The sequence below is a fragment of the Somniosus microcephalus genome, chromosome 32 (genome assembly GCF_052327205.1).
Source record: "Somniosus microcephalus isolate GS21.2 chromosome 32, FLI_Smic_1.0, whole genome shotgun sequence".
In the NCBI taxonomy this organism is placed as follows: Eukaryota; Metazoa; Chordata; class Chondrichthyes; order Squaliformes; family Somniosidae; genus Somniosus; species Somniosus microcephalus.
In genome coordinates, this window is record NC_141018.1 from 7,592,314 (window position 1) to 7,619,216 (window position 26,903).

Genomic DNA, 26,903 nt, shown 5'->3' on the forward strand with positions numbered 1-26,903 from the left:
CAGGACTACTAGATAGTGCAGGACTACTAGATAGTGCAGGATTACTAGATAGTGCAGGATTACTAGATAGTGCAGGACTACTAGATAGTGCAGGATTACTAGATAGTGCAGGACTACTAGATAGTGCAGGACTACTAGATAGTGCAGGATTACTAGATAGTGCAGGATTACTAGATAGTGCAGAACTACTAGATAGTGCAGGATTACTAGATAGTGCAGGACTACTAGATAGTGCAGGATTACTAGATAGTGCAGGATTACTAGATAGTGCAGGACTACTAGATAGTGCAGGACTACTAGATAGTGCAGAACTACTAGATAGTGCAGGATTACTAGTCAGTGCAGGATTACTAGATAGTGCAGGATTACTAGTCAGTGCAGGATTACTAGATAGTGCAGGACTACTAGATAGTGCAGAACTACTAGATAGTGCAGGATTACTAGTCAGTGCAGGATTACTAGATAGTGCAGGATTACTAGATAGTGCAGGACTACTAGATAGTGCAGGATTACTAGATAGTGCAGGACTACTAGATAGTGCAGAACTACTAGATAGTGCAGGATTACTAGTCAGTGCAGGATTACTAGATAGTGCAGGACTACTAGATAGTGCAGAACTACTAGATAGTGCAGGATTACTAGTCAGTGCAGGATTACTAGATAGTGCAGGATTACTAGTCAGTGCAGGATTACTAGATAGTGCAGGACTACTAGATAGTGCAGAACTACTAGATAGTGCAGGATTACTAGTCAGTGCAGGATTACTAGATAGTGCAGGATTACTAGATAGTGCAGGATTACTAGATAGTGCAGGATTACTAGATAGTGCAGGATTACTAGATAGTGCAGGACTACTAGATAGTGCAGAACTACTAGATAGTGCAGGATTACTAGTCAGTGCAGGATTACTAGATAGTGCAGGATTACTAGATAGTGCAGGATTACTAGTCAGTGCAGGACTACTAGATAGTGCAGGACTACTAGATAGTGCAGGACTACTAGATAGTGCAGGATTACTAGTCAGTGCAGGATTACTAGATAGTGCAGGATTACTAGTCAGTGCAGGATTACTAGATAGTGCAGGACTACTAGATAGTGCAGGATTACTAGTCAGTGCAGAACTACTCCTGAAAACAAAGTGAGACAAACGATCCACAGCAAGTCACATTAGAACAGGAAAAGAACTAAGGTCACTCATTTTGCTCATGTATGGACATGTTTACATTGGCAGACATCCACAGGCACAGGTTCAATTAAAAAAAAACAGGGTGTCTGGTCTGAACTTAAAATAGGATACAGAGCTTTAAAAGGTACTTCCATCTTTACAATAATCATTATAAAAAATCTCTTATAAATTAAATAAAAAGCTTTTTAAGCCATCGGTTTTTTAAAGATATCCAATGATTGTACACCCTCGCGCAATCAGGACCACTTAGAAAATTTAATTATTAAAACTATTAATGTCCTTTTGCCCATTTCAATGTTAATTTTGTGTATATGGAGTTAGGTCACAGATCAGCCATGAACTCACTGAATGGTGGAACAAGCTCGAGGGGCTGCATGGCCTCCTCCTGTTCCTATGTTAAATAGGGAGACCTGAAGTCATTATGGGTTACTGGTTAATCAAATTACTGAGCCTGACTGTTGCGGGGGGGGGGGGGGGGGGGGGGGTGATGGTTAGTAGAGATACAGAAATAAATCCAAGGTTGATTCAGCATCAACTATGCAATTAATTCTGCTCTCTATAATCACCAGGCTAGCACCTCAATTAGATCAATGCTCACTGTCTAAATAAAACAAAAATCTGCACTGTTAATGGATTGGGTCCTTTGGAGAGATTCCAGTACTAATGTAATGTAGTTGTCACATCATTTAAATCTTAGAATAAAGTATTTACTACAATACAGCATGAAAATCACTGAATATTAGTTTAACACATGTCCGTTATGTGAAACCTCAGATCTCCGAGACAATTAAAAACAGAAGGCTCACCCTGAACCATGATGCACCACCACAGCTGCAAGGTCATACAGGCAACAGTCTGGACCACTGTTCTCAGGCTAGAATGGGGCGAAAGAAAAGTACAGAGAGCTTTATTACAGCAGTCAGATTTTACTGTATTATTCTCTCCACAGTATTTTAAAATTGGTGCTCTCTCTCTAGGCCCACCCGAGAGGTACACTTCCAGCTGATTCGCTACACAGTCTCCCCAAGGCTAATTCTAGCTTTAAACCAGCTGCTCGGAGATGTGGGTGCACGAGATAGGTTGGTTGATCCTTCTTACTCAGGAACTTGTTATGGAGGGAGAACGTTAGTGGAAGCATCAGCACAGGTCAGTGGTTAACACACTCACTGCTGAATCAGAAGCTCGAGGGTTCAAACCCCATTACAGCACTTGAGCACATACTCGAGGCTGGCACTTCAGTGGAGCAATGAAGGAGTGCTGCATTGTTGGAGGTGCAGTCTTTTGAATGATGTTACACCAAGGCCCTGCTGCCTGTTCAGATGGCTCTCATGACACTATTCAGAAAAGAGCAGGAAGCTGTCCTGGTGTCTTGGCTGACATTCTTCATTCAGCCAACGCCAACAAATGACCCCGCCATTTATTTCATTTGCCATTTGAGCAATCTTGCTGTGTTCAATTTGGCTGCTTTGGTTTTTTTTAAAAAAAAAAGTCATGGCACAATACAGCAGGTTCAAGGTCCATACTTGGCATTTAGCATCACTGGAGGGAGGGGGAGGGGATTATGGGGTTTAGCAGCAAAGTAGGGCTGGAATTTGGTCAGGCTGCGGGTTTCAATTTCATAGCGACATGGTGGGGAGGCTGAGGCTTTCAGCACTGGGTTGGACAGTGGCATAGTGGTTAGCACTGTTGCCTCACAGCGCCAGGGACCCGGGTTCAAATCCTGCCTCGGGTGACTGTGTGGAGTTTGCACATTCTCCCCGTGTTTGCGTGGGTTTCCTCCGGGTGCTCCGGTTTCCTCCCACAGTCCAAAGATGTGCGGGTTAGGTTGATTGGCCATGATAAAAAAAAAAATTGACCCTTAGCGTTAGGGGGGATTAAATACGTGGGGTTACGGGGTTATGGGGATAGGGCTTGGGTGGGATGGCTGTCGGTGTAGGGACCGGGTGCTAGGGTTTGGATGATCAGCTATGATCTCGTTGAATGGCGGAGCAGGCTCGAAGGGCCGAATGGCCTACTCCTGCTCCTATCTTCTATGTTTCTATGGACCCTGGGGATTAGCAATGCAAGTGAAGGAAGGGGGGTCCTGGGGTGTCACGGGGGGTGTGTGTGTGTGTTAGGCATGGAGGGAGCCGAGTCCTGGGATCTGGCAGCACTGTACTGGGTAGGTAGGGGGGCAGGGAAAGGAGAGAAAAAAAAATGCGGGCCAAGAACCAGTCCCTCAACCCGTCCCGGCCTATAACCCGACCTGACCCATTCCCACCTTTCCAAACCTGTTACTGGCCACGTTGCCAGCTTTGAACACTAATCGGGCTTATATTGTTTTTGTCGACTACAATAGCTTTTATAAATATATTTTTATTATTTTTAAAACCATTGCTGTTGGATTCCTGCCAATAGTGACCATTTGACCTTTCCAACTGAGTGATACTGCAGTTAATTATCATTAACCAGTTTCTAAGAGCTCTGGACCAATGTTGATAAAGGAGTCTGGTGGGTGCGGAATTATATTTTGTTCCCAGTTAATTACATGCCAAGTTTCCACAGTAACCGCTGCCTATTATTCAAGCACTGTGATTGGTCAGCAGGAACAATGCGACTGAAAAATTGATCCATGATAACCGCTGTTTATTGTTCCCTGGTAACTGGGTGATTGTAATGTGAAAAGACGTCATAATCCCATGACATCACAGCTGGCTTCAACTGACCTCTTGGGTTACAAAAAAAATTCCCTTTAAAAAACCAGTCATAAACAGAACATAAATTGGGTGGGGAGGCAACATTTTCTTCCCATTTATTATCATATTAGAGATATATGTACTATAGGCAAGTGAGCAATGGACGAGGAATAAACATGTGTCATCAAACTACAAATAGTATAGCAAAAATATTATTCTTTGTCTGTGAGCAATAGCATGGGAGATCACCTAGTTATAATTGAAGACCATGAAAAGATCTGAATGCTGCCTCAGGGGCTTCTAAAGGTTGTCGGGGTTCCATCGCATGTTCACCGTTATTGTGGACACACAGGGCACTAGATTCCCTTCTCACCATTTTATAGTTTGTTTCATTTTCACAAGCTGGGAATCCTTTCCCCTCTTACGGTAATACAGCAAGATATCTGATTGAGAAAGAGGTTCACATCTCCCACCGTTTGGGGAGGGGGAGGTGCGAGTATAAACTGAAATAGATCTCAGACAGGGCACGCTCAATCAGAACTTGTTTTCTTTTAAGATCAGTAACTCCAACTCTACTTAAATCTAACAAAGGGAAAGTCAACAGGAGCTTTGAAAATCCTGTTTGTGGGTTAAACCGGATAATCCACTGGAAAACCTCAGTATGTTAATTTGCTTAACCCACTTGTATTAGTTAGACAATAAAACAGTAAACTCTAGTTCTCATTTAAAACGCAGAACTGGAATATATTTGTACGGACCTTTAGCTTCTCTGCAATGATATTTATTCAGCCAAATTCAGGTCACTGGGCCCAGTTGTCATCTTACAAATAATCAAGACTCCAGATACACGAGAAAATTAAGCAGCTTCAAAAGCAGTTGGGGGAGGGTGCTCTCAATCTGAAGCAGACGATGGCACTGCACTGGAGTGCTGCGATCCATATCGAGGAACAAAGGGCAATCTCCACTCAACATAATGAAGGGCAGCAGAAGATCAACCCATCACTCAGCCAGCTGCTTTTAGACTTAAAGCTAGGATTTCACCCCTTAGACCGATTTAGAGAACATTTTGGATTCAAGTGCCTCTCTTTGTTCCCCCTCCCACCCCCTCTAAAAATGCTCTTCTTTAAAGTACTCTTGTTTCTATATACTATCTACATTGGTAGCATGTGCGCAAAGAGTGGGTGAGGACATCATGGGGCCCGCCTGTAATGCCCGCTGTGGTCAAATAGCCTATCTGCGCACGTGCACACTCGTGCGTCCACACACACACACGACAATCTAATCATGTTAAGTCAGTTCTCTCACCTGGCCAAACGCAGCCAAAGCCAGGTCCCCCTATCACATTATCTCTTGCACATTATTTCTGTGAAAACATTCTTCGTCGGTGAGTGGTGGACCTTTACGACTACAAGGTGCCATTGCTCTGCCTTCTTCAAATGACGAGCGAGGTCGCTTCCGGGTTAGACTGGCATTCTCTCGTCAATTTTGAAAATGTTTAATTTTTAATCAAGTAAATACAGGCTCAAAGGCCACTCGGTTCATTGTGGTGTCAGGGAACTGTGCAGAGTGGAGTTTGTGGCTGAGAAGCCCATAGCATCTTGAGATTGTAAAAGAAGTGCGAAGTCTGGAGTGCGGCGTACCGTTGATATATATTGATAGATCTCCCATGGTGTTGCTCACAGTATGGCAGAGGACACACTGTTTTTATATGCTATGTTATCAAAGCGTTGCAGGAAGCGAGTGTGAAACTTATGTCCGTGCTATGGTGGTGAATTCCCACGGAGGCTCTCGCACTCGCCCGCCAAAACTACGGCAGAGGAGCCGCAGACACCTGGGGAAAATGGTGCAAACGCCATTTACAGGAAACTTTGGTTTATCTGGAGGTTAACTGTCCAGAATGCTCGATCCACCGGCAAAAATCAGGAGCCGTTTCGTTAGGTTTTTTTTCTTCTCGTTGCTTTTTTTTCACCAGTCAGGCTCTGCAAGGTCTCGCTGAAGCTGTTGCTAAGCTACAGAGACGCTTGCAAGGTACGGCCGGCTGTTTAGAAGAGGGTTTGTTGCCAGATATGGAGCTCTGTTTCAACATTAGCGCTGGTTTGTCCGGCAGTTTTGATGGGACGGCAACAGCTCGGTCCCGTCGGTGCCGGATATCACAAAGTTTCCTGTATGGTGTTTTTCCGGCATTGCTGCGGCTCTTTCCCTGAAGTTACAGTGTACAAGTGGGAGGACCCTGGCAGAAAAACAGCCCCTGTAGGGGACATGGAATATACAGATTGAAGTGAAAAGACACAAAATATTAGGCCAGCGAGCACAGAAATGCAAACCCTAGCCTATATCTCTATCTCAGTAAGTGGTTTAGTCAATGCAGATATTCGGTAACAATTTATATTCCCCGATAGATGGCAGCAGATAAATTGCCTCATTTCTGAATACATCTACCTCCAATAAGAAGCACTTCATGTCTAGGCCTCGCAGAGGGAATTCTACATATGTATCTATCTTGTTTCGCAGATAAGCTGTCCAATGAAATCTTTTCAGATGCAAGCATAACACCTAAAGTTAAAAGGAAAAAAAGGCATAATGAGTCCTTTTTTGGGGAAGAATTATAGAGTAATTCAGTTAAACACTTTGCGATGCAAGAGTTCCCTTCAGCACATTAGATTGTAACATGCTGAACAACCAGGAAAAATGGATCATGCCACAAATGTTACGGCAAGTGTTAAGAATGAAATCATGCTTCTATAAATTAATCTGCTAATTGTGTGAGTTTGACATTAATTTTAAATTATTAATTAATTTATATTTAACTCACTGCATAAAAAAGCAGCAACTATGACTTTGCACTTTCCGGTACAACAGATTGAAGTTAAAAAGGGAACTGTTACATCCTAAAATACAAGACCACACCCGAATCCAGTTTCAACTGCACAGTGAACATAACCAGAGTTAAAGAGAACTATGTATACTCTGTTGAACTGCCCCAAAATGCCCAAATTGAAGCAATTATCTCCTTTTAGGTGTCTGTCAGCCCTCGTTACCAGGTGAAATTGTGCTCGAGACAGCCTGACGTTCTGTTCCAGGTGGTGGGCCAAGAACATCATTAAGACACGAGTGTGTGGAGCATGACAGGCACTCAGGATGATGCACAGCAATCAGTGATTATGGGATAATTCAGTAGAATATGATTCCCCTCTTACTGTTCATCAATTCCGAGGAAAGGAATCTGCTTAACAAACTGCAGCTTCCTGTAGTCAATTTAACAGTGATGTTATAAGAATCGTAAATTCATAATGATCAGCAAAATAAAACCTCAAATTGCAACATCGACAGGAATGAAGTGCTCCACCTACTGCACCCCACCCTTCACAAAACTAAAAACTCACCCTGACTGGTTACCAGTTACAGCGAACAAGCCAGCAGGCTCTCTACTGAAACAAGCAGACTTGAATGAAACGGTCTGTTTCATGGCTTTAATTAGCTTCAGCCTCCACTTGTTATTGTTTGCAAATGCAGAATATTTTTGATTTAAAACTACACTGTGTGCCTACAATATAATGAAGCGATATGCCGTTAATGCTACTGAGCAGGAAGGTGAAGGTTACTTCACCCTTGCCTATACGACTTGCGAATTAGGGCCTAGAAATTGGGTATAGCCCCGCTTGAGGCGTTAGAACTGGCGATGCGCAAAGTTTATAGCCAGACGAAACTTATCGCCACCTGGCGCGATATTGGGTTGCATCGCCCCCAAAGGGGATTGAGGCGCTAAATCAGCCGTTGCACGGTGCTCTTAAGGCGCAAAAGGTCAGGCGCTACTCAATATCGACGCGGACGGGCGCAGCGCAGGTGAACTCAATTACGGGAAAGCACGAGACCCACAGGCGCCGGCCGGCTCTTAAAGGGGCGGGTCAGTCAGACTGAGCTTCAACACCTCAGATTCGGCGCTCGCCCTTGTCTGGCGTTAGAAACTTGTGCATTATGGAGAAGGTTAGGCAGAGAGCAGAGCTATTCAGCACTGAGGCTCTGGACCACTTGGTGGCTGCAGTTGAACACCGTCGAGAGGTCCTGTATCCGGATAATGGCAAGAGGCCAAATCAGAAGGCTTATCGACGATCTTGGAGGGAGGTTGCTGTGAGGGTGAATTCCAGCAGCATGGCGACCAGGACCCCTGTTCAGTGCAGGAAGAAATTCAACAACCTCACACGGATCGTTAGGGTGAGTGATGGTTTACCAAACTTGTGCTTCTCTCCATCTGCAGCTGACTTCAGGCACCCTACTGCAATGATGCGCCAATGGCCATCTGTCAGTATGCACCCATGGCCCTTTCTGGCCACACACATGGACAGATGTCTCAAGGCCTCATGTAACGACTCTTGCACCATGGGGGGCATGCGATGAGGTCTCAAGGCCTCATGTAACAGAACCTCCTCTTCTTTCCCCTGCAGTCCAAGATGGCACAGATTAGAAAGGAGCAGCGTCGAACCGGTGGCGGACCTGCACAAGTGGTCACTCTCACGGATCTGGGGGAGAGAGTGCACCAGATACTTGGAGGACGTCTGTCTGGTCCAGTGACCACTGCATCTGCCGACCCCATTACCGGCAGCGAGGGTAAGACTCTCACCTTTTCCACCTGTTGCCTTCCACTTGGTCCCCCCGCCAGCATGCATCCTCAGTGTGCAGCCATGTCAGAGCCTTGCCGCAATCTGGCACGCCTTTCAGCAAACCTGTCCTTTTGCTAAAGCCACTCTTCCACCTCCCACTTTCAGATGAAGCAGCACCAACTCGGGCTCAACGCGCTGAAGCTGCCAGTGCCAGTGCCACCGGAGGCGAGGACCAGGAGGAATCCGGACCAGCCGTTGCAGAATCCGGGGAGCGGAGACATCTGCAGACTGGGGATAGTAGTCCCCTGGAGGGGAGGGGGGTGGCTCTGAGGATGAACCAGTTGCCGGACCAAGCGGCATGGAGCAACGCATGGGGGATAGGCAAGTTCGGCCACCGTCTCCCCGCAGGGCAAGGCAGGTCGTCATGACTGCTGCACAGAGTGCAGATGAGGTCCGTCGCCCTCCAAACAAGCTCCCATTCCGATGCCAGTTGGTTAAAAGGCTTTTAGGTGTAGTGGTGCAAGTGCTTCGGACAGGGTTGAAGGTACCAAGTACTGTAAAGCTCAAATCCCAGGACTCCGCTCCACATTAGCTCGCCAACTCTCTCTAGCAGCGAGCGCAATGAGCAGGCCAAGTGGCAGAAGATTCTGCAGTAGAGCTGTCCCCTTTAAATAGCGCCCCCCTACTCCGAGAAGGGCCTGTTAGCCCTCCCTCGAACTGTCACTAATAGCGCTGGGCGCTAAGGCTCCGGGCGCCACCCAATATGCGCTCAGGCGCTCCTAAAAGGCGTTGCACACTGAAATGATGTCATGAGCTGCTTGCGCTCACGGGCGCACGCAAACACTTAGCGCAGGCGCTAAATGTATAGTCAATATCTGAGTTGGCGCTATCTTCATAGCGTCCGCCCCAACATGGGGCTTCTAGGTCTCTTTAGGTGCTCAGCGCCGGCGCTACCAACCCAATTTCTAGGCCTAGGAGTCTATTGTGCTTATATAAAGCTCCCAATCAAAGTCAGTGCTAATCAGTCACTTGCATTGAGTGGCAGTGCAGCAGGCCTGCCCGAACTTTTTAAAGATTTAAGGATGAAAAGCTGTGTCCCTCTCATTATTTTAGTATCGAGATGCAATATCCTAAACAAAGAGCTTTCATGTGGGGTGAGTGCGAGTTACCTCTACACAGGTTTCAAGAGTTTTAAAAAAAATAATTCTAGCTCTTTACCGAACATCCTTACTATAAAGCCCCACTTTATTCAATTAAGTGCAGCAGACGTGCTGGGTGACTTGTGTCCCACTTCTGCTGGTGTCAGAAATGTGCTTTGGCAGCCTTGCACCGTACACAGCTTCTTACCCATAAATCTTTAAAAACAGCTGCACTGCCATTCAAGGCAAGTACCTGACGAGAGCTGGCCCACACTGAGATCAGCCTTCCCTCCGAGTAACTGCGGGCAGCATAAGGCACGGATGCTCACTCGTGCTGTACAACTGAGGCACAAGGTTAAATGCATCACCTTGCAGCACATTCTATTCGGTGATCATGAGATGGAGATTGAAACATTAAAAAAAGCTGCCCATTTTCTTTTTAAAGTGACTAATGATGGACACAAAACTGTATCCATCAGAGGTGGTGAGGTCTGTTGATAATGTTCTTCAATGTGTTAATTTGAAAAATGTAAGTCAGATAAGTGTATTACCAGATTACTAAAACTACAGAACTCCAGACCAGATTTGAAAATAAAAAACATCCAGTTAATGCAGTTTTAACTATGTCTTTGTATCTGACCTCACATTTTCATCAATAAATACAGCAACTTAGCTACTCAAAAAAGTACAGTACTAACTTTTGGCAACTTTTGAATCCAAAATTTTTTGGTGGACTTCTGTCGCTTTTTACACTTGTGGCACATGTACAGCTCGGTTTCATCCAGCTCCTCCAAGTCTGTGAAACTGCGTAGGCAATCTGCAATAAAAATAACCCAGAGAACTGCAATCACTGGCTCGCCAAACCCCCATCTGCAATTCATTTTTCAACAGGCTAAGTAAATCCAGAGTCTCATAAAAGGAAACATAAAGTAACGCTTGTACAGTACCCCAAAACAGAAATAAAAAGTAAAAGTAGAATATAACAATGCTTTGATCCAAAGAAGAGCAGGAAGTTCTCCTGGTGTCCTGGCCTTCAAACCAACATCATTAAAACAGATTATCTGATCATTTATCTCGTCGTTGTTTGTGGGGCCTTGCTGTGTGTGAATTGGCTGCTGTATTTCCCACATTGCAACTGTGACTACATTTTAAAAGTACTTCATTTGCTGTGAAGTGATTTGGGATGTCCTGAGGTCATGAAAGGCACTATATGTCTCCATCATAAGGTCAGAAGTGGGAATATTCGCTGATGACTGCATAGTGTTCAGTGCCATTCGCAACTCCTCAGATAATGAAGCAGTCCATGCCCGCCTGCAGCAAGGCCTGAACAACATTCAGGCTTGGGCTGATAAATGACAGGTAACATTTGCACCACACAAGTGCCAGGCAATGACTATCTCCAACAAGCGAGCGTCATTCAACGGCATTACCATTACCAAATCCCCCACCATCAATATCCTGGGGGGGTCACCATTGACCAGAAACTTAATTGGACCAGCCACTTAAATACTGTGGCAACAAGAGCAGGCCAGAGGCTGGGTATTCTGTGGCGAGTGTCTCACCTCCTGACTCCCCAAAGCCTTTCCACCATCTACAAGGCACAAGTCAGGAGTGTGATGGAATACTCTTCACATTCCTGGATGAGTGCAGCTCCAACAACACTCAAGAAGCTCAACACCATCCAAGACAAAGCAGACCGCTTGATTGGCACCCCATCCACCACCTTAAACATTCACTCTCTCCGCCACCGGCGCACCGTGGCTGCAGTTTGTACCATCTACAAGATGCACTGCAGCAACTCTTCCAAGGCTTCTTCGGCAGCACCTCCCAAACCAGCGACCTCTACCACCTAGAAGGACAAGGGCAGTAGGCGCATGGGAACACCACCACCTCCAAGTCACACACCATCCTGACTTGGAAGTATATCGCCGATCCTTCATCGTCGCTGGGTCAAAATCCTGGAACTCCCTCCCTAACAGCACTGTGGGAGCACCTTCACCACACGGACTGCAGCGATTCAAGAAGGCGGCTCACCACCACCTTCATAAGGGCAACTAGGGATGGGCAATAAATGCTGGCCTTGCCAGTGATGCCCACATCCCATGAACGAATATAAAAAAAGTTAATTTTGCCCCATCATTGAGGTTAGCCATGTTTCTGCTTTTCCCATTACATTCTAGTCTCTAACTGCCCCAACAGCCGCGAGTTCAGTCATCGTGTTACATTAGTAAAGATATACCTCAATGGCTAAGCCTATTCTTTGAAATGCCTTTTCTTGCTTGATGTTTCTACTAATGATGTCATTAATTTACCTTTTTGTCTGGTCGGTTTCCTTTGTCTCTCCAAAGCTGCTCTACTTATATCTTAATAATTAACAACCTAGTTTAGGTGGTGCTCTTTCCAGCTAAAGAGCTCGCCCTGCCCCAGAGTTTGTCCCAATTACCTCGGATCTGGAAAGCCACCCTTCCACAGCATTTTCTAGCCATGAATGGAGGAACAGGATAACGCCAATCCCCAGTCGAGTTTACAATAGCCAACCCAAGATGGACCCAATGCAAAAGCTGTTGGGAAAGGACTTCCCTGGAATGGAGATCCAATATGATGGGGTACCAATGTTCCAGTTAAGCTGCGCAGCTTTCTGGAAGTCCCGTGTAGGCCGCTTAGCGGCTTTTAATTGGAAAAACCACGCATGCGCAGAAATTTGAACGGGCCGCACAACCCGTTAAAGGGGCCACGCACCCAAAAAAATTAGCGGGAACATTGTGGGGCACATTCACTTTGAAACTAACTAATTTTTTCTTTTAAATAAACTCTCTCATCTTTTTGTACAGTTTATTTGGTGAGGGGAGAAGGTAAGAGAATTCTTTGAAATGAAAATACATGCCCCTAAAACACACAACTTCAACTCCCTCGCTAAACACATCATTTGTCACTGTTCTTGTCGAGTACAACTTGGGATCACTGCCATAATCACGCAATGTAGATATGGCAAAAGCCGTCAATTAGTGGTTTTCATCAGAAAAAACGATGTTATCGCAGAATACAAACCCCAAAACGCCAATAAAATCCTGCGATCCCAGGCAATAAAGAATGTAATGTGACTATTTCCGTCACCGTAAACCAGAGGGGCCAATTAGAAAGTAACACAATTAACTGGATTGTGCTGTTTGAATTGCAGGAGTGGCTATGAGCTAGTTTATTTCTGAGTGAGTCATTACATAAATGTTTGTAGGAATGAAGTAATTATATAATAAATTTGTGGTAACAAACGGCTTATTGAGCGCGGAGAGGGGGCAACTGAAAGTGGCTCTGCCCTAAACAGGAGTCCGAGTGAGCCTGAATCTGCAAGACCAGGTCGATAAGTGAGAATTAGATCTAATGAATTCAGACCAGAGTAGCAGAGGTTAGAAGCATAGAAATAATGGGATCAGGAGGCAAGTTAGTGCGCAGCATGATGTGGGATATCCTGCAAAGTATCTAGAAGTTGCATCTCTCGAGTGGAGGAATATTGACTCAAGGACTAGCTGGCTGTATTCTGCAACATGTGTGAGAAGGAAAAGTATCTGGAGGACACATTCCAGAAGGCGGTTATCCCGTAGGTAGGGAGGAACAGTGAAGCAAAAAGAGTTATATTAAAGCAGAGGCGTAGCGGGCGCTGGCCTGCAGGGGGAGTAGGATATAGGAGGAGCCAGTACAGGAAAATAGTCAGTCTGAAAAAGGAAAGATCTTATTGACAATAATACTCAGGTGGAGTCTGAAACTGAACAGTGTACCAATTAGCAACTGCTAAGCAGAAATGAAACCCCAAAACTACAAAGCAAAAATGGCAGTTAAAATTGAAATGGTGAACCAATCAAATCATTTTTTCAATCTTTTCCGCTGAGGTTTATTTCTTCAGTCTGTCGACAACACACTCGTAAATAAAAACACACAAAGATCTAAATTTCCAAAACATATTTCAACTTGGCTTATAAAGTTGCCCATTGGGAATTAGTCTATTAAGTTTTGGTTCCTGAGGCTCAACCTGTCAGAGGCTCGAGGCTCGAGTTGGCTTTAAAACCACAGTCTGTGCTCCTGGTATGGCTCAGAGCAGTACCACAGCAGGTCTGCTATGTCTTGTAGTGGGTACTATTTACAATGAACCTCCGACTTACCCTGAGAAACCGTTTCAATAAGCATGTCAAAAGCCCTGAAGTTAAGCCGTACCTTGTCTATCCTTTTCCCTCTCCCTTATTACGGGTTACTTTCTGTGGCTTGTTCATTGTTAGATAGTCACCAATTTCGTACTCCCTTTGCACGTCTCACTTATGTAAACGTTAAAACCAAACAGAACCTTACCACGTAGGGTACATATTGGTCCATTGTCCTGGTTCTTGGCTCTTTTGTTTCTGAACTGACTTGGGATATCTAATGAAAGATCTTGAAAGAAGAAACATGGTTGAGAGTATAATAAATTCCTGTATAGGAAATATTTAAACACAAACGTACTTAGATACTTACCAAGGAATGGATCAAACTTTCTGGATTCGGTCCCACAAATTAGACAGTTTACTTCATTCTGAAGTATTCCTCCAAATATGTTCGTGACAACTGTTGAAACACCATTTCTGAAAGTGATGAAAATGTTATCAGTGACAGTAAAATGGAAAAGCAACAGCCAGGTTATTGCCAAATAACTGCTCGAACTATACAACGGGCGAGACACAAAATACAGCATTTAGCATTAAATATTTCCACTATTTTATCTGATGCACAATACAAGACTGAATCGGTGACTTACATGCAGCATTTACTGGATGAAGAGATGCTGGAGCAGTCTGGTGAAATAAATGAAGTTGTCATACCATTGTAGCTCCGCTGAAGCTCTAAGTGGAGGTGGTCTAACAAGTATCGCATAAATTCATGAGCATCTTGCTGCTGATAGCCTCTGCACAGGGAGACAGAGAATACCACTCAGTTTAATCTTCCTAAGGCACAAAACTTCAATTCCAATCATTTAATTCTTTTCATTACAAAGTGCTCTGACTGCTTTACTTGCTTTTGTTCGAATATTCTTCGTGAAGGAGTTGTGATTTGTTGGATAAATGAGTTAGTTATTTTGCAAAAAGTGACAAATTTTAACCTCATTACAGGAAACTTTTTTTTATCCGGCACGGACGGGACCGACGTGGTGCCGGTTCATCAAAAATTCCAGATAACCGAACGCTATAGTAAAAGATACGGAGCCGAGAGCGCCGTATAAAGCAACAAACCCTGTTGCTTCAGAACAATGGCCACAAGTTGCAAGCGTCTCTGTAGCTTAGCAACAGCTGCAGCCACACCCCTGCACAGCAACAGATGGAGGAAGGCAAGTAATAAAAGTTACCTGAACCTACTCCTGAATTTTGCCGGTTAGCCGAGATTTCCGGTTATTTAGGTGCCGGTAAATCGAAAGTTTCCTGTAATACAGATCCACAAACTTTTCATATTTGGCAGTGAAACCTTAATGCGGTTTGCAGCATTTGAATAAATTTTAGGTGCAGCATATTCATGCATTGTGTTGCTCCTTCCAATGGCATTTTGGGGACGGGAGGATGGGGGCAAGGAAAAATAAGGACAGTTCCTGAAAAGTACTGGCAAACATCTGGGAAGTGGTCACTGAGCTCCCTGCTGGGCCAGGACATGATGTCCAACGAGGGGAGTTAGCCATGGGAAGAGAAGAGAGCAGACTTCTTCACCTAGAACATGCCCTCTCGCACATTACAGGCGAGTAGCATAGTTTTTAATAGGCCTGACTATATATATATGATACTCCAAATGGGAATTATTCTCCCCCCCCCCCCCTGTATCCAGCATTTCGAATCAGGACTCTCCATTAACAACTCCGGCTCTCGATAAAACAAAATGGTAGAATTTTCAATTCACTTGCCTGAACACACATTTATTTAGCTGAGGGAATTCAATGTGTTGACTCCCTAGTGTTCCTTACTATGTTTACACATGCAATCTAAAGGATTTTTTTCTATATTGTGTGGTGCAGTTATGAAACACATTACGGGTAGCCCCCCAATCACAGTTACAATTTACAGTTCGAGGCAAAGACACTGAAACTAACTCAAAACATTACGGAGGTTTACAAATCACGCCGCAACTCCCAAAAATCTTTGTCCTGTTTATAAATGTTTTTAATTGACATAGATGCAAAAAGAATCTCAAAACTAAAGCCACATTTTCTTGATTGAACTGTCTTCTAGTTTGACCTAAGCAGAATTTTAAGTAACAGTCTGCGTTTTAATTAGAGAGTTCCAGTGACAACTGTGGGCGTTTTCTCAGCCAGCCAGTACACAAGAATTCGGAATCTTCCACCGCTAAGATGAAACAGGGGGCAGAACGTTTGATTCATTACACCCCTCTCCTACTGCAATTCAGATCAGCACATAAACTACATATGCCAGAAACATACAGCATGTCAGTCAGCATCTGTAAAGAGAGAGGGAGGTTAACTTTTTGGGCCAAAACCCTTCACAAAACAATTCTCCTCTGCTGCCTACCTGAAATTTGGCATGATCTTCCAAATTACATAGAAGAGAGATTCGGGACAGAATGCGGTCTGGCTTCCTTGCCATAAGGCGCAGAGAGTTTTCCGGAACTCTTCTACTAGGGAACTGCAATAGTTAGCAGGGGAACAGAAAAAAGTGCATTATTAATAACACTGCTCAAAGACTCCAGGTCCCCAAACACACCGACACCACCCACATCTCTTATAGAATGAGAGAACCTTACAGCACACATTTGACCCATCACACCTGCCCGTTTTCTAAAAGAGCTATCCACCAAGTCCCATTCCCCTACCGTATCCCAGACCTTTTTTATTTTAAAGATATGTGTTATAAATCTCATCATCATAAAGAAACTACTCATGAAATAACACTGGACATCCAGTTGGTGGCGCTGTCCAAGGAGTCGGCCCAGCTTGCTCAGGGACATTTTGTAAGACAGGAACTAGTGAAGTACAACTAGACCTCCATGTTCTGCAACAAGTTGATTAAAGCCTTGCTTTATACGCAAACCAAGTGCGTAGTGAGTTTTATTACGTCAATACACGCTTCCTGTGTAAAAGTTGTGATGGATTCTGCTCCCCCTCTCTTTGATATACAAAGATATTTGCGGTCGCTAAAAAATTGTTTTTAATACCACCTTGGAGTCTGTCTTCAGGGTCTTGTATAAAACTCAAGAAATTTTTACAACGGATTTTTTATTTCTCTCATAGCCATTAGTCAATGAGGCAAAGCAATAACTCCAAGTGCTGAACAACCATTCTAAAGTGTCTATTCCTCTCTAACATGAATTAGCTGTCCTGTTGGATCAGTTCAATCTATTTGGCTCAATTCAAAGTCACGAACAGTAGATTAATTCTCATCAATACCACACTGAGAAGCCTTGCCTGCAGATCGAGTTCAACAAAAGAAGCTGGCATTTTTGTGGCCTTGATTTTAAAACATTTTTCCAACTAGTCCTCGCCTGTGCCTGTTTTACCTAATAGTTGTGTACTTGTAATAAGAAACAGAAAAGCAGCAACGTACACACTGTTGTCTCCCTGGCTCCTGGTGTGATAGGTCCTTCTACCTGCAGTTTTACCACTGCGCAACTCCACTGCTGGAAGCTCCTTGAAATAACAGCAGAACTGCTGGATGTTACTGCAAGTGAAGAAAAACAACATTGGTTAAAAAACCATCGCTGCCTTTAAAAATGCATACTTTTAGACTTAAAAGAGTTAAGTGCGGGATTTTCCTAAAGTACCACACTGCTAAATAACACATGCCCGAGAGCAGAAACAAAGCAATAATCTGATTCATGAAGTGTCTAGAACAAGAGGGCACAGTACGAATAGTTTCCAACAGGCATATGACCCCGGGGGTGAGATTACTGCCTCGAGTTCACTTCAGGGAGTTCGACACTGTAAATGTGATGGGCGCCTTTTCATCTTCTCCCAGCTGTGTGAAAGCCGACAGCCAATAACTGCTGTAAGGTATCAACACTGCTCGGCACAAGTAATAAAGTCAATTTCTCAGAAAACATGCCAAGCGTGTACTAAACAATTCATCCCTGTCGGCGAGCTACAGAACCCAATGTTCCAGCTAAGCTCACACTCATCAACTCTATACCTCAGTTACACAAAGTCTTGTAGGATCCCTGGCCTATGCCATCTAGTACTGCACTGAAATGGGATGCAAATTTTGCAGCACCTTACTGGAAATTCAAAATACATATGGTGTAGACGAGATGTTTGTGCCTCCACCAAGTTAATAATTCAGAAAACTTTAATTAAAAAAAAAATCAGTAACAGGCTCCCGAGAGCTCTGTTGGTCCAGGTCATGAGTAGGTAAGATAAATAGACCAGAAAGTACCCATGTTCAATCCCGCATAGCTAATCTCAGTCAGAGGGCAGTAGGGGCTCTAAAGTTAGCCTCAGCACCCCTGGGTTAGAAAGGGAAAAAGGCAGCCAGGGTTCCCACTCCCAAGCTATTCAATGAAGTGCCTGAAGTGCACATATGGCAGCATCAGGGCCGGGCGTGAATATTTTGCTGATTAAGTTAACATCTAGGCTCACAAATCAAGAAATGTTCAAGCCCTGTGGACTGTCCCCCGTCCCTTCCTCTGGACAGAAGCCCTCACGTCTGACACATGGAGCTGAACTGAGCCTCTGAGTGCCATCCACTGTACCAATGGCGGCGCATGTCCCGGTCAACCAAAATGCTACCAAATGATCGAGTATCCGGTACCTGTAAGGGGGCTCAGAATAATCTCCTCCAATTAAACACAATTTCAGAAACAATGGATTCTGCTGAGGCGTTCCCTGGAAGGTGGTGATTTCAGGACACTGTATGAGGGAATATTGAACCAAACCGCCCCCCCGGCCAGGAGCTTAGTTTTATTGACCTGCTGGGTGAAATACAATCTGCCCCCTCCCCAATTGAGGAGGTTATTTAGGGGCTTGCTGGGGGGAGAAACAATTCCCAGGGCCATGCTAGAGGTGAGGTTTTGGCTGCAGTGTCTCTTCACCAACCCCCCACTAGCTTCCGGGTCTACTGGAGGAAATAGAATTCCTCTCGACCCCAACAAGTTGATTCCCAGGGCCCTCGAGGGCGGGTGAGCCCCACACCACTGAAATGATTTCTGGAGCTTACTGGAGGGAAGGTGAGGCTCCGGACATGCCACCTCCCTCCCATCGCATCCACTAAAGGGAAGGGGAAGTAACCTACCTTGCAAGCCCACCCCGCTGAACGACAAACATCAGGGCCCACTGAATGGAAGTGGGAAGCACCCCCTGCCTGCAGGAGGGGCAGGGACAGCTGTCCCACCGAGGAAAAAATTGAGAGGGGGGTAGAAGAGACAGGAGGGAAAGGATAAACTCAACAACCACCACCCACCCCACTCCCGGCAGAGGGATGGGTTTCTTATCTGGGCTCCTCACCCCTCCCATGAGTGGGTTGCTCACTTCCCACTCGCTCTCCCTGCTGAGGTAATTCCTGTTCCTTTACTTCCCCAATTTCCTTTACTTCTACACCCCGTCGCCGCCCCCCCCACCCCATCTCCTCTCCCTGTTCCCCTCCCTACCAGGCAGGTGGGACAGTTAGCATGTCCGCAGTGACTTGTCTCACCGATCGCGCTGCCTTTCCACGGTTGCCATTGTAACCGGCTCTGTTGAGCAGGCGAGCAGGACACCCGCCGGAAGGCAGCAGGGTCGTCTTTAAATACGTAGATCAGGTTCCAGTGACAACATCAGGGCCTGGCTGCAATTTTAGCCCGAGGCCTGTGTGGGAAAAACTGTTGAGGTTTCCCCACAAAACCAATCCGGCGGCAAGAGGAGCCGAGGTCACTGGCGGCTCAGAAAGGGGAGCGAATTTTATTTGTTTTTGTTTCCTTGTGGGCCAAGAGGAACAGGAATGCTCCTGTGGGCCCCAGAGAAACCTTGGGCCTCCCCCCCCCCCACTGCCAGGGACTGTTCCATTGTGTCCCCAGCGGCTGCCTCCTGCTGCCTGAAATTCCACTCCCGCTCGCTGGCCAGCACACAGTTTTTGGCGGGCTTGGTTAAGAGACTGACTGGGTAGGGGGTGAGGGGGATGCTATTCAGACGAGGCCCAGGAGGTTAAAATCTCCCAGGCCTCACGCTGTGTAGGGATGGACAGTTTGCCATCCATCTCGGCCCCGGCCCACACAACTCCTGTCGGGGATTAATATCGGCCATTTGATTGTGAATCCCCGTGTGCAAATGCATGGGAGAGCGACAATAACAACTTCTATTTTTATAGTGCCTTTACCGTAGTAACTGCACAAGTGTGGAGCAAGTATATTCCCATCAAATCCTACACCATACACAGTACGGTCAATACATTAATTGCACCTAATCAGACCGTATTCAATCCAAAGTGCTTTTGAACAGATCGTTTTATCTCCACTCTGAATTCAACACCGAGCAGAGCATTTCATTAATCATCAACTATTATACCCTACAGTCTTGTACTTTGGCAGCAGGTTCAACTAAACATTCGGAGAGGAAAGCACTTTTTGAAAAACCCTACACATAGAGCATCAGGCAGGCACTGAAAGCTTTGTATTGAATCACTCAGCACATTCTGAAGGTTAAATCCATGACTGTGAGCTTTGTCATTACCGAGACACGAGTTTCCAGTTATCGCTGAAAGTGCCATCATTTGATTCTATACGGCAGAGACAGTTACACTAATTAGATGATGCTACTTTAAAGGAACACACGATATTAAAACATGACAGCGTCTTCAACACCTTCTCTGAATGCTGTGGACACATTTTCAGTAATCAGTTAGACCAACCAGCCACGATTTGTGCCTACACATGCAAAAGCAGAATACTTCAGAATCAAACCAACGACTGCACATGTAGTCACCTCGAATAGAAAGCTCAATGCTGTATTCTGTTTTTAGATGGCTTCATGTTACAAGTCAGCCAGGCCAGAAACTATTAATGCATTTGAAACAATTAAAGAGTACAAAGTATGCATATTAATGGGTACACATAAATAATGCGGTTATATTTACAGTTGCGTCACAGCACTGGAGTGAGGCACTTTATCAGCAACTCACTGCGGTGCCAAAGTCAAACCTGTCACTCTGGTTTCCTCCAAAGTCGCAGCAACAATGCACACACGGATATGTACTGCGCTCCTGCATGCGTCAGGTTTCAGAGGAAGCTGGAGATCCCAACGTGCGTGGCTCACTTCAATAAAATGTAGTTACATGCATCAGCCTAATGACCTTTTTTATTTGTGTGGGGGGGGGGGGGGGGGGGGGGGGAGAAAGAGAAAGAGTAGGAGGCCACACTTGTGCCAGTAAGTAGAAAGACCAGTTCCTTGTACATATTCTGGGATGTTGCGCTGGACCCAGCTGTTAAACTGGAGTTGACACAAAAGCTACTCCAGCAGCAGACCACTTACTACAACAGCTACAGTTACTTCAACACAGGAGGGAGGTGGAATTGGTGACAAGGGTACCAAGTTTGTGGCAGGAGCCAAAGAAGTTAGCTTCCATTTTCTCAATGTTTATCTAGAGCAAAATCGTGGCTCTTCCAAGACTGGATATCGACACGCAGTCTGACATCACACAGGCAGTGGAGGAGTGCAGCGGTAGAGCCGGGTGCCATCAGAGTACACGTGGAAGATGACCCCCATGTCTATGAATGATATCACCAAGGGACAGCAGATAGAAAGGAGGAAGGAGCCAAGCATGGGATCCTTGCAAGATTCTGGAGGCAACGGTATAGAACGGGAAGAGAAGTCATTACTGTGGCTACGTTTGTGTGGGTAAGGGTGAAGCCAAGCAGGGGCATTTCCAATGAGTTGGTCAAAGGAGAAGAGACTTTGGAGGAAGATGGTATTGTCGACCATGTCAAAGGCTGCAGGGAGGGAGGACAAGGAAGAATATTGCACTATGGTCACAGTCACAGTGGATGTCACTTGGTTAGAGCTGTAGTAGAGGTGGAAATCTGATTGGAGAGATTCAAACATGGAAATGGATGCCAGAGGCAATAACACATTCAAGTTTACGATTCAGTAGGAACAAATTCTGAATTTGCAACCAAATTTCACTGGGACGCAAGGTACTGACTGAGCATATTCTCACGTATGCTCGGTTAACATTTTATTTAATATGAAGCATCTCTCTGATCTCCCTCACCTCTTCAATGTTATTTTTCTCCCACCCTTTATACCTCCTTTGCACACCATTGCCTGTCCACAAATAGATCACCTGCCTAGACCAGAGCGGAGTGCTGTTTACCCAGTGTGAAACTGGATTCACCCTGTAGCAAGCAACACACTAAATTCCCTCAACAACTCAGAAAAATAATAAATATATTCCGCTGCATAATACACACTTAATTATACTTGATTTTCAGAAATAGAAAGAACTATTATTTTTTAATGCTTTGGCCCTGAATTTACCTCACTGGAATCAGTTCCTAAATGTTTAATGCTAAATTGGCTAGCACTGTTGTTAGAAGGTGCAGAGGAGATTCACCAGGATGTTACCTGGGATGGAGCGCCTCAGCTATGAAGAAAGACTAAACAGGCTGGGGTTGTTTTCCTTGGAGCAAAGGAGGCTGAGGGGGGACCTGATTGAGGTGTACAAAATGATGAGGGGCATAGATAGGGTAGATAAAGAGGAACTTTTCCCCTTAGTAGGGGGGTCAATAACAAGGGGGCATAGATTCAGGGTAAGGGGCAGGAGATTTAGAGGGGATTTGAGGAGGAACTTTTTCACCCAGAGGGTGGTTGGAAGCTGGAACTCACTGCCTGAAAGGGTGGTAGAGGCAGGAACCCTCACAACATTCAAGAAGCATTTGGATGGGCACTTGAAATGCCATTGCATACAAGGCTATGGACCAAATGCTGGAAAATGGGGTTAGACTGGACAGGGATTGATGGACGGCGCAGACACGATGGGCCGAAGGGCCTCTTTCTGCGCTGTAAAACTCTATGACTCTATGACTCTAATAGGAGGGGAGAATTTCAGATGACGCATTAAGGTTTTGGGTTCCATCCCTGCACCACAAGCATTATTCATGGGTTTGAGGGGTAAGATGACCTGCCCTCCAGTCTCTATTCTAACTGCTATATGGCACAGTGCACACTTTATAATGTGTTAAATCATAGCGTCAGCACATGATTACTGCTGCAATGTGGCAGATTAGAGTAATCCTGGTGTAAAAAGATTTGACCAAAGATAGACTAGAACAAGGGCTGTAAAATCGTGTCATGTGGGTTAGACTACAGAAATTCCAATGGAAAACATGCACACACACACGCACGCGCTTAATCCAGCCTCAGCATTTCCATTCCACGCTCCAGTTATATGCTTTGAGGTTGGCTGCAACATAGCACAGAGTATGTGCAGATTGTAAGTTGGAGATCAGAGATTGAACAGCGGGACTAAGAACACATGTAGACTCAGAGTTTAATTACATCCCTTGCCCAGTGCAATACTGGTACTTCAATAGGAATAGGAGCAAGCAACCTCTGCAAGCACAAGAACTAGCCTGATTCTATGGGCTGGATTTTACTTACCGAGAATAGTTGGGGGCGCGACTGCTGTCTTCTGGGTTCTAGTCCCGCCCCCAGCAACGTCTGATGAACTGACGCTATTTTGCCCTGATTGACCTTGTTAAGCCCGCCCTGCGGGCTTGCTGGCCAATTAAGGGAAAGCCAGTGTCAGATGACGTCAGTTGATGACGCTTCATCTGCCGGTTTTCTTAAAGGCATATGCACCACACTTGTTTGACAGATGATTTGACAGCATTGAGGTGCTGTCAAACACTGATAATCACTGTCCAAAGGTGAGCCCTTGCACCCAGGCTCTCCAATTGCTCTCTCCTTAGGGTAAAATAGATGGCAGCTGCAGCAGAGATTGCAGAAGCCAACTGTCCCTTCTCCCGATGAGATGAGCCTACACAAACACTTTATAGCTCGTCACCTGCAGAAACATCTAAACACATTAAACATTACTTTCAGAACTTTTCCTTACCTCTGATACTCACCATTGTCACTTTGTAGCCTCCACACCAATTCTGCAGCTGTCATCCAAACACCAACAGCCCCACAGCACGCCTCACTTACCCTGGCGGGGTTCCCCGATGTCGGGAAGCCCGCGGCAGAAGGCTCAAAATGAGAAAAAGTCTCTTAACTACCAGTTATCAAGCAGTTAAGTGGCTATAATCCTCTTCCCACTGCTAGGAGTCGGGTCCCTGCGCAAATCAGGTACCCGACTCCCGGGAAGATTGGTTGGAGGTGGGTTGGGAGCGGGTTTGGGACCAGCCCTATGTGTCAGCTGTGGCTCAGTGGATAGCACTCTCGGCTGTGTCAGAAGGTTGTGGGTTCAAGTCCCCACTCCAGGGACTTGAGCAGAAAAATCTAGGCTGACACTCCAATGCAGTGCTGAGGGAGTGCTGCACTGTCGGAGGTGCCGTCTTTCGGATGAGATGTTAAACCGAGGCCCCGCCTACCCTCTCAGGTGGACGTAAAAGATCCCATGGCACTATTTCGAAGAAGAGCAGGGGAGCTATCCCTGCTGTCCTGGCCAATATTTATCCCTCAATAACAAAAAAACAGATGATCTGGTCATTATCACATTGCTGTTTGTAGGAGCTTGCTGTGTGCAAACTGGCTGCTGCATTTTCTACATCACAACAGTGACTACACTTCAAAAGTACTTCATTGGCTGGAATTGAGCTGTGGAGGCTCAGTTGTTGAGTATATTCAAGACAGAGGTCAATACATTTTTGGGAACGAAGGGAATTAAGGGATATGGGGATAGTGCGGGAAGGTGGAGTTGAGGTAGATGATCAGCCATGATCTTGTTGAATGGCGGAGCAGGCTTGAAGGGTCAAATGGCCAACTTCTTATGTTCTTATGTAAAGTGCTTTGGGACGTCCGATGGTTGTGAAAGGTGCTATATAAATACAAGTCTTTTTCTCTTTTTATAAACCTGTTTGTAGGAAAACATTCAGTTTTATGTTGGCATAACAAAGATAAATTCCCTGAAGGGGTCAGCTGCAAGACAGTTACATGGAGATTTTTTTTGAAAAGTGTTGGATAAAGAACAAAATACAATAGCGTTTGCCGTGTCCAATTACTTTCCCCTATTTTTCTTCGGTTTATTTCAATTTCCCAGCCTGCTGACCATCACAATGCAGACCTCAATAAAAGGAGGAGGTTAGATACACATTTCTCAGTATTGTTTCAAAAAGCCTGGACAAATTTCACAACGGGTTTCTTAAACCAGCAAACAAATTCTATTAGCCAGTCTAGAAAGTGCGATGGTGGGCCGTTTACAGCTCAGCGTGGAGTCCGTTACCTGAGTGACTGGAGGATGGCATTCATAAAACAGGTGTTCCCAAGATTCCGTAGTCCTGTGGCGCAAATGGCCGAGGTTCCTCCCTGTCAAACAATCGAGACCTGTTAGCTGGTGATTAGCAAACTGGATCCCATTCAAGTTCAATAATGAGGCACAACCAGCTGCAACTCAGTGTTAACAGCCAGAGTACAGCACCCTGGCAAAACCCAGTCACTACACTGTAGAATCATCTACATTTGACTACTAAACTTTTTCCAGTTTATTTTTTTTAAAAGCTGTTACATCGATCCTTTTAAATTTCTCTATATAAATATGGATTAGAGACAAAATAAAATTTAAAAAATACATATACAAACAGAATGGCAAGTCATTTATACTGACCTGCATAAACTGGACTTGAAATTCACGGTGTTATTCAAACACGTGATCACAAGGCCAGTGTTATATTGCTCTCAGAGTTCAAGATGTGCAATTTGACAATAATTACATTGTACTTTGGAGAGAAAACACATTGAAATATAAACAACAGTCATCGACAAGAGATCGTATGTAGAAAGGCTTCACAGGACTGTATTCAGGTATTAGTGCTGCCGTGTAAGATAAAAATCAATGACATAGAATGCTTTAAAAAGGCCCAAAGGGACTCCCCACTCTGCTGGTCCTGTCCATGTGTACAATTGTGGAATAACTCAGAGAAAGCCTTTCTTTTGCTAAGATTGTTAGTTTTATACAATGTCAGGAGAGAGAAAACAGCAAAAACAAAAAGGCCAGGTAAAGAATCACAAACGTTAATGGAGACAGGAGGAGGCACAAAGAGACACACAGTCCTAGTCAGCACATGTCTACCCACAGTCTCAGTCAGTCCCAGTCTAGCCCACTGTCCCAGTCAGTCCCAGTCTAGCCCACTGTCCCAGTCAGTTCCAGTCTAGCCCACTGTCCCAGTCAGTTGCAGTCTAGCCCACTGTCTCCGTCAGTTCCAGTCTAGCCCACTGTCTCCGTCAGTTGCAGTCTAGCCCACTGTCCCAGTCAGTTCCAGTCTAGCCCACTGTCTCCGTCAGTTGCAGTCTAGCCCACTCTCCCAGTCAGTTCCAGTCTAGCCCACTCTCCCAGTCAGTTGCAGTCTAGCCCACTGTCCCAGTCAGTTCCAGTCTAGCCCACTGTCTCCGTCAGTTGCAGTCTAGCCCACTCTCCCAGTCAGTTCCAGTCTAGCCCACTGTCCCAGTCAGTTCCAGTCTAGCCCACTGTCCCAGTCAGTTCCAGTCTAGCCCACTGTCCCAGTCAGTTCCAGTCTAGCCCACTGTCCCAGTCAGTTCCAGTCTAGCCCACTGTCTCCGTCAGTTCCAGTCTAGCCCACTCTCCCAGTCAGTTCCAGTCTAGCCCACTGTCCCAGTCAGTTCCAGTCTAGCCCACTGTCCCAGTCAGTTGCAGTCTAGCCCACTGTCCCAGTCAGTTCCAGTCTAGCCCACTGTCCCAGTCAGTTGCAGTCTAGCCCACTCTCCCAGTCAGTTCCAGTCTAGCCCACTGTCCCAGTCAGTTCCAGTCTTGCCCACTGTCCCAGTCAGTTCCAGTCTTGCCCACTCTCTCAGTCAGTTGCAGTCTAGCCCACTGTCTCCGTCAGTTCCAGTCTAGCACACTGTCTCCGTCAGAAGAGGAATGAAAAGAAAAACTTGTGCCAACTATTGCAAAAACACTGCGGTGATAATGTACCCACTTCTCGATCAGACTGCATTCTCCATGTGCAAAACAGGCCTTCACTTTTCCCACTTTACAAGTGGATGTTGTCCATGCCAATTTTATACTGAAAAATGTAGCCAGAATCGTACAATTTACAAAAATGGGAGAATAGCCGAGACTGCTGAAAAGGCTGTACATTTAAAGGATGCAATGCAGAGTGCTGTCTGGGTTCTGGATCAATATTTGGTACACATGGCTCCAATTAA

General features: G+C 45.4%; 1 protein-coding gene across 2 annotated transcripts in view; it reads right to left on the bottom strand.

The window, feature by feature from the left end:
* usp3 (ubiquitin specific peptidase 3) overlaps positions 1-26,903 on the bottom strand; it is a 90,611-nt gene that overhangs the window by 24,080 nt on the left and 39,628 nt on the right. Inside the window, exons 6-14 of one of the 2 annotated variants that reach the window (XM_085972048.1) lie at positions 24,964-25,046; positions 17,161-17,274; positions 16,129-16,242; positions 14,379-14,525; positions 14,099-14,205; positions 13,937-14,017; positions 10,297-10,415; positions 6,301-6,414; positions 1,993-2,060 (exon numbers count right to left, since the gene is read on the bottom strand). In XM_085972048.1, coding sequence (XP_085828174.1) covers positions 1,993-2,060; positions 6,301-6,414; positions 10,297-10,415; positions 13,937-14,017; positions 14,099-14,205; positions 14,379-14,525; positions 16,129-16,242; positions 17,161-17,274; positions 24,964-25,046 — 947 coding nt within the window. The remainder of the gene's footprint in view (positions 1-1,992; positions 2,061-6,300; positions 6,415-10,296; positions 10,416-13,936; positions 14,018-14,098; positions 14,206-14,378; positions 14,526-16,128; positions 16,243-17,160; positions 17,275-24,963; positions 25,047-26,903) is intronic. The other variant, XM_085972049.1, reaches the window with a different exon arrangement.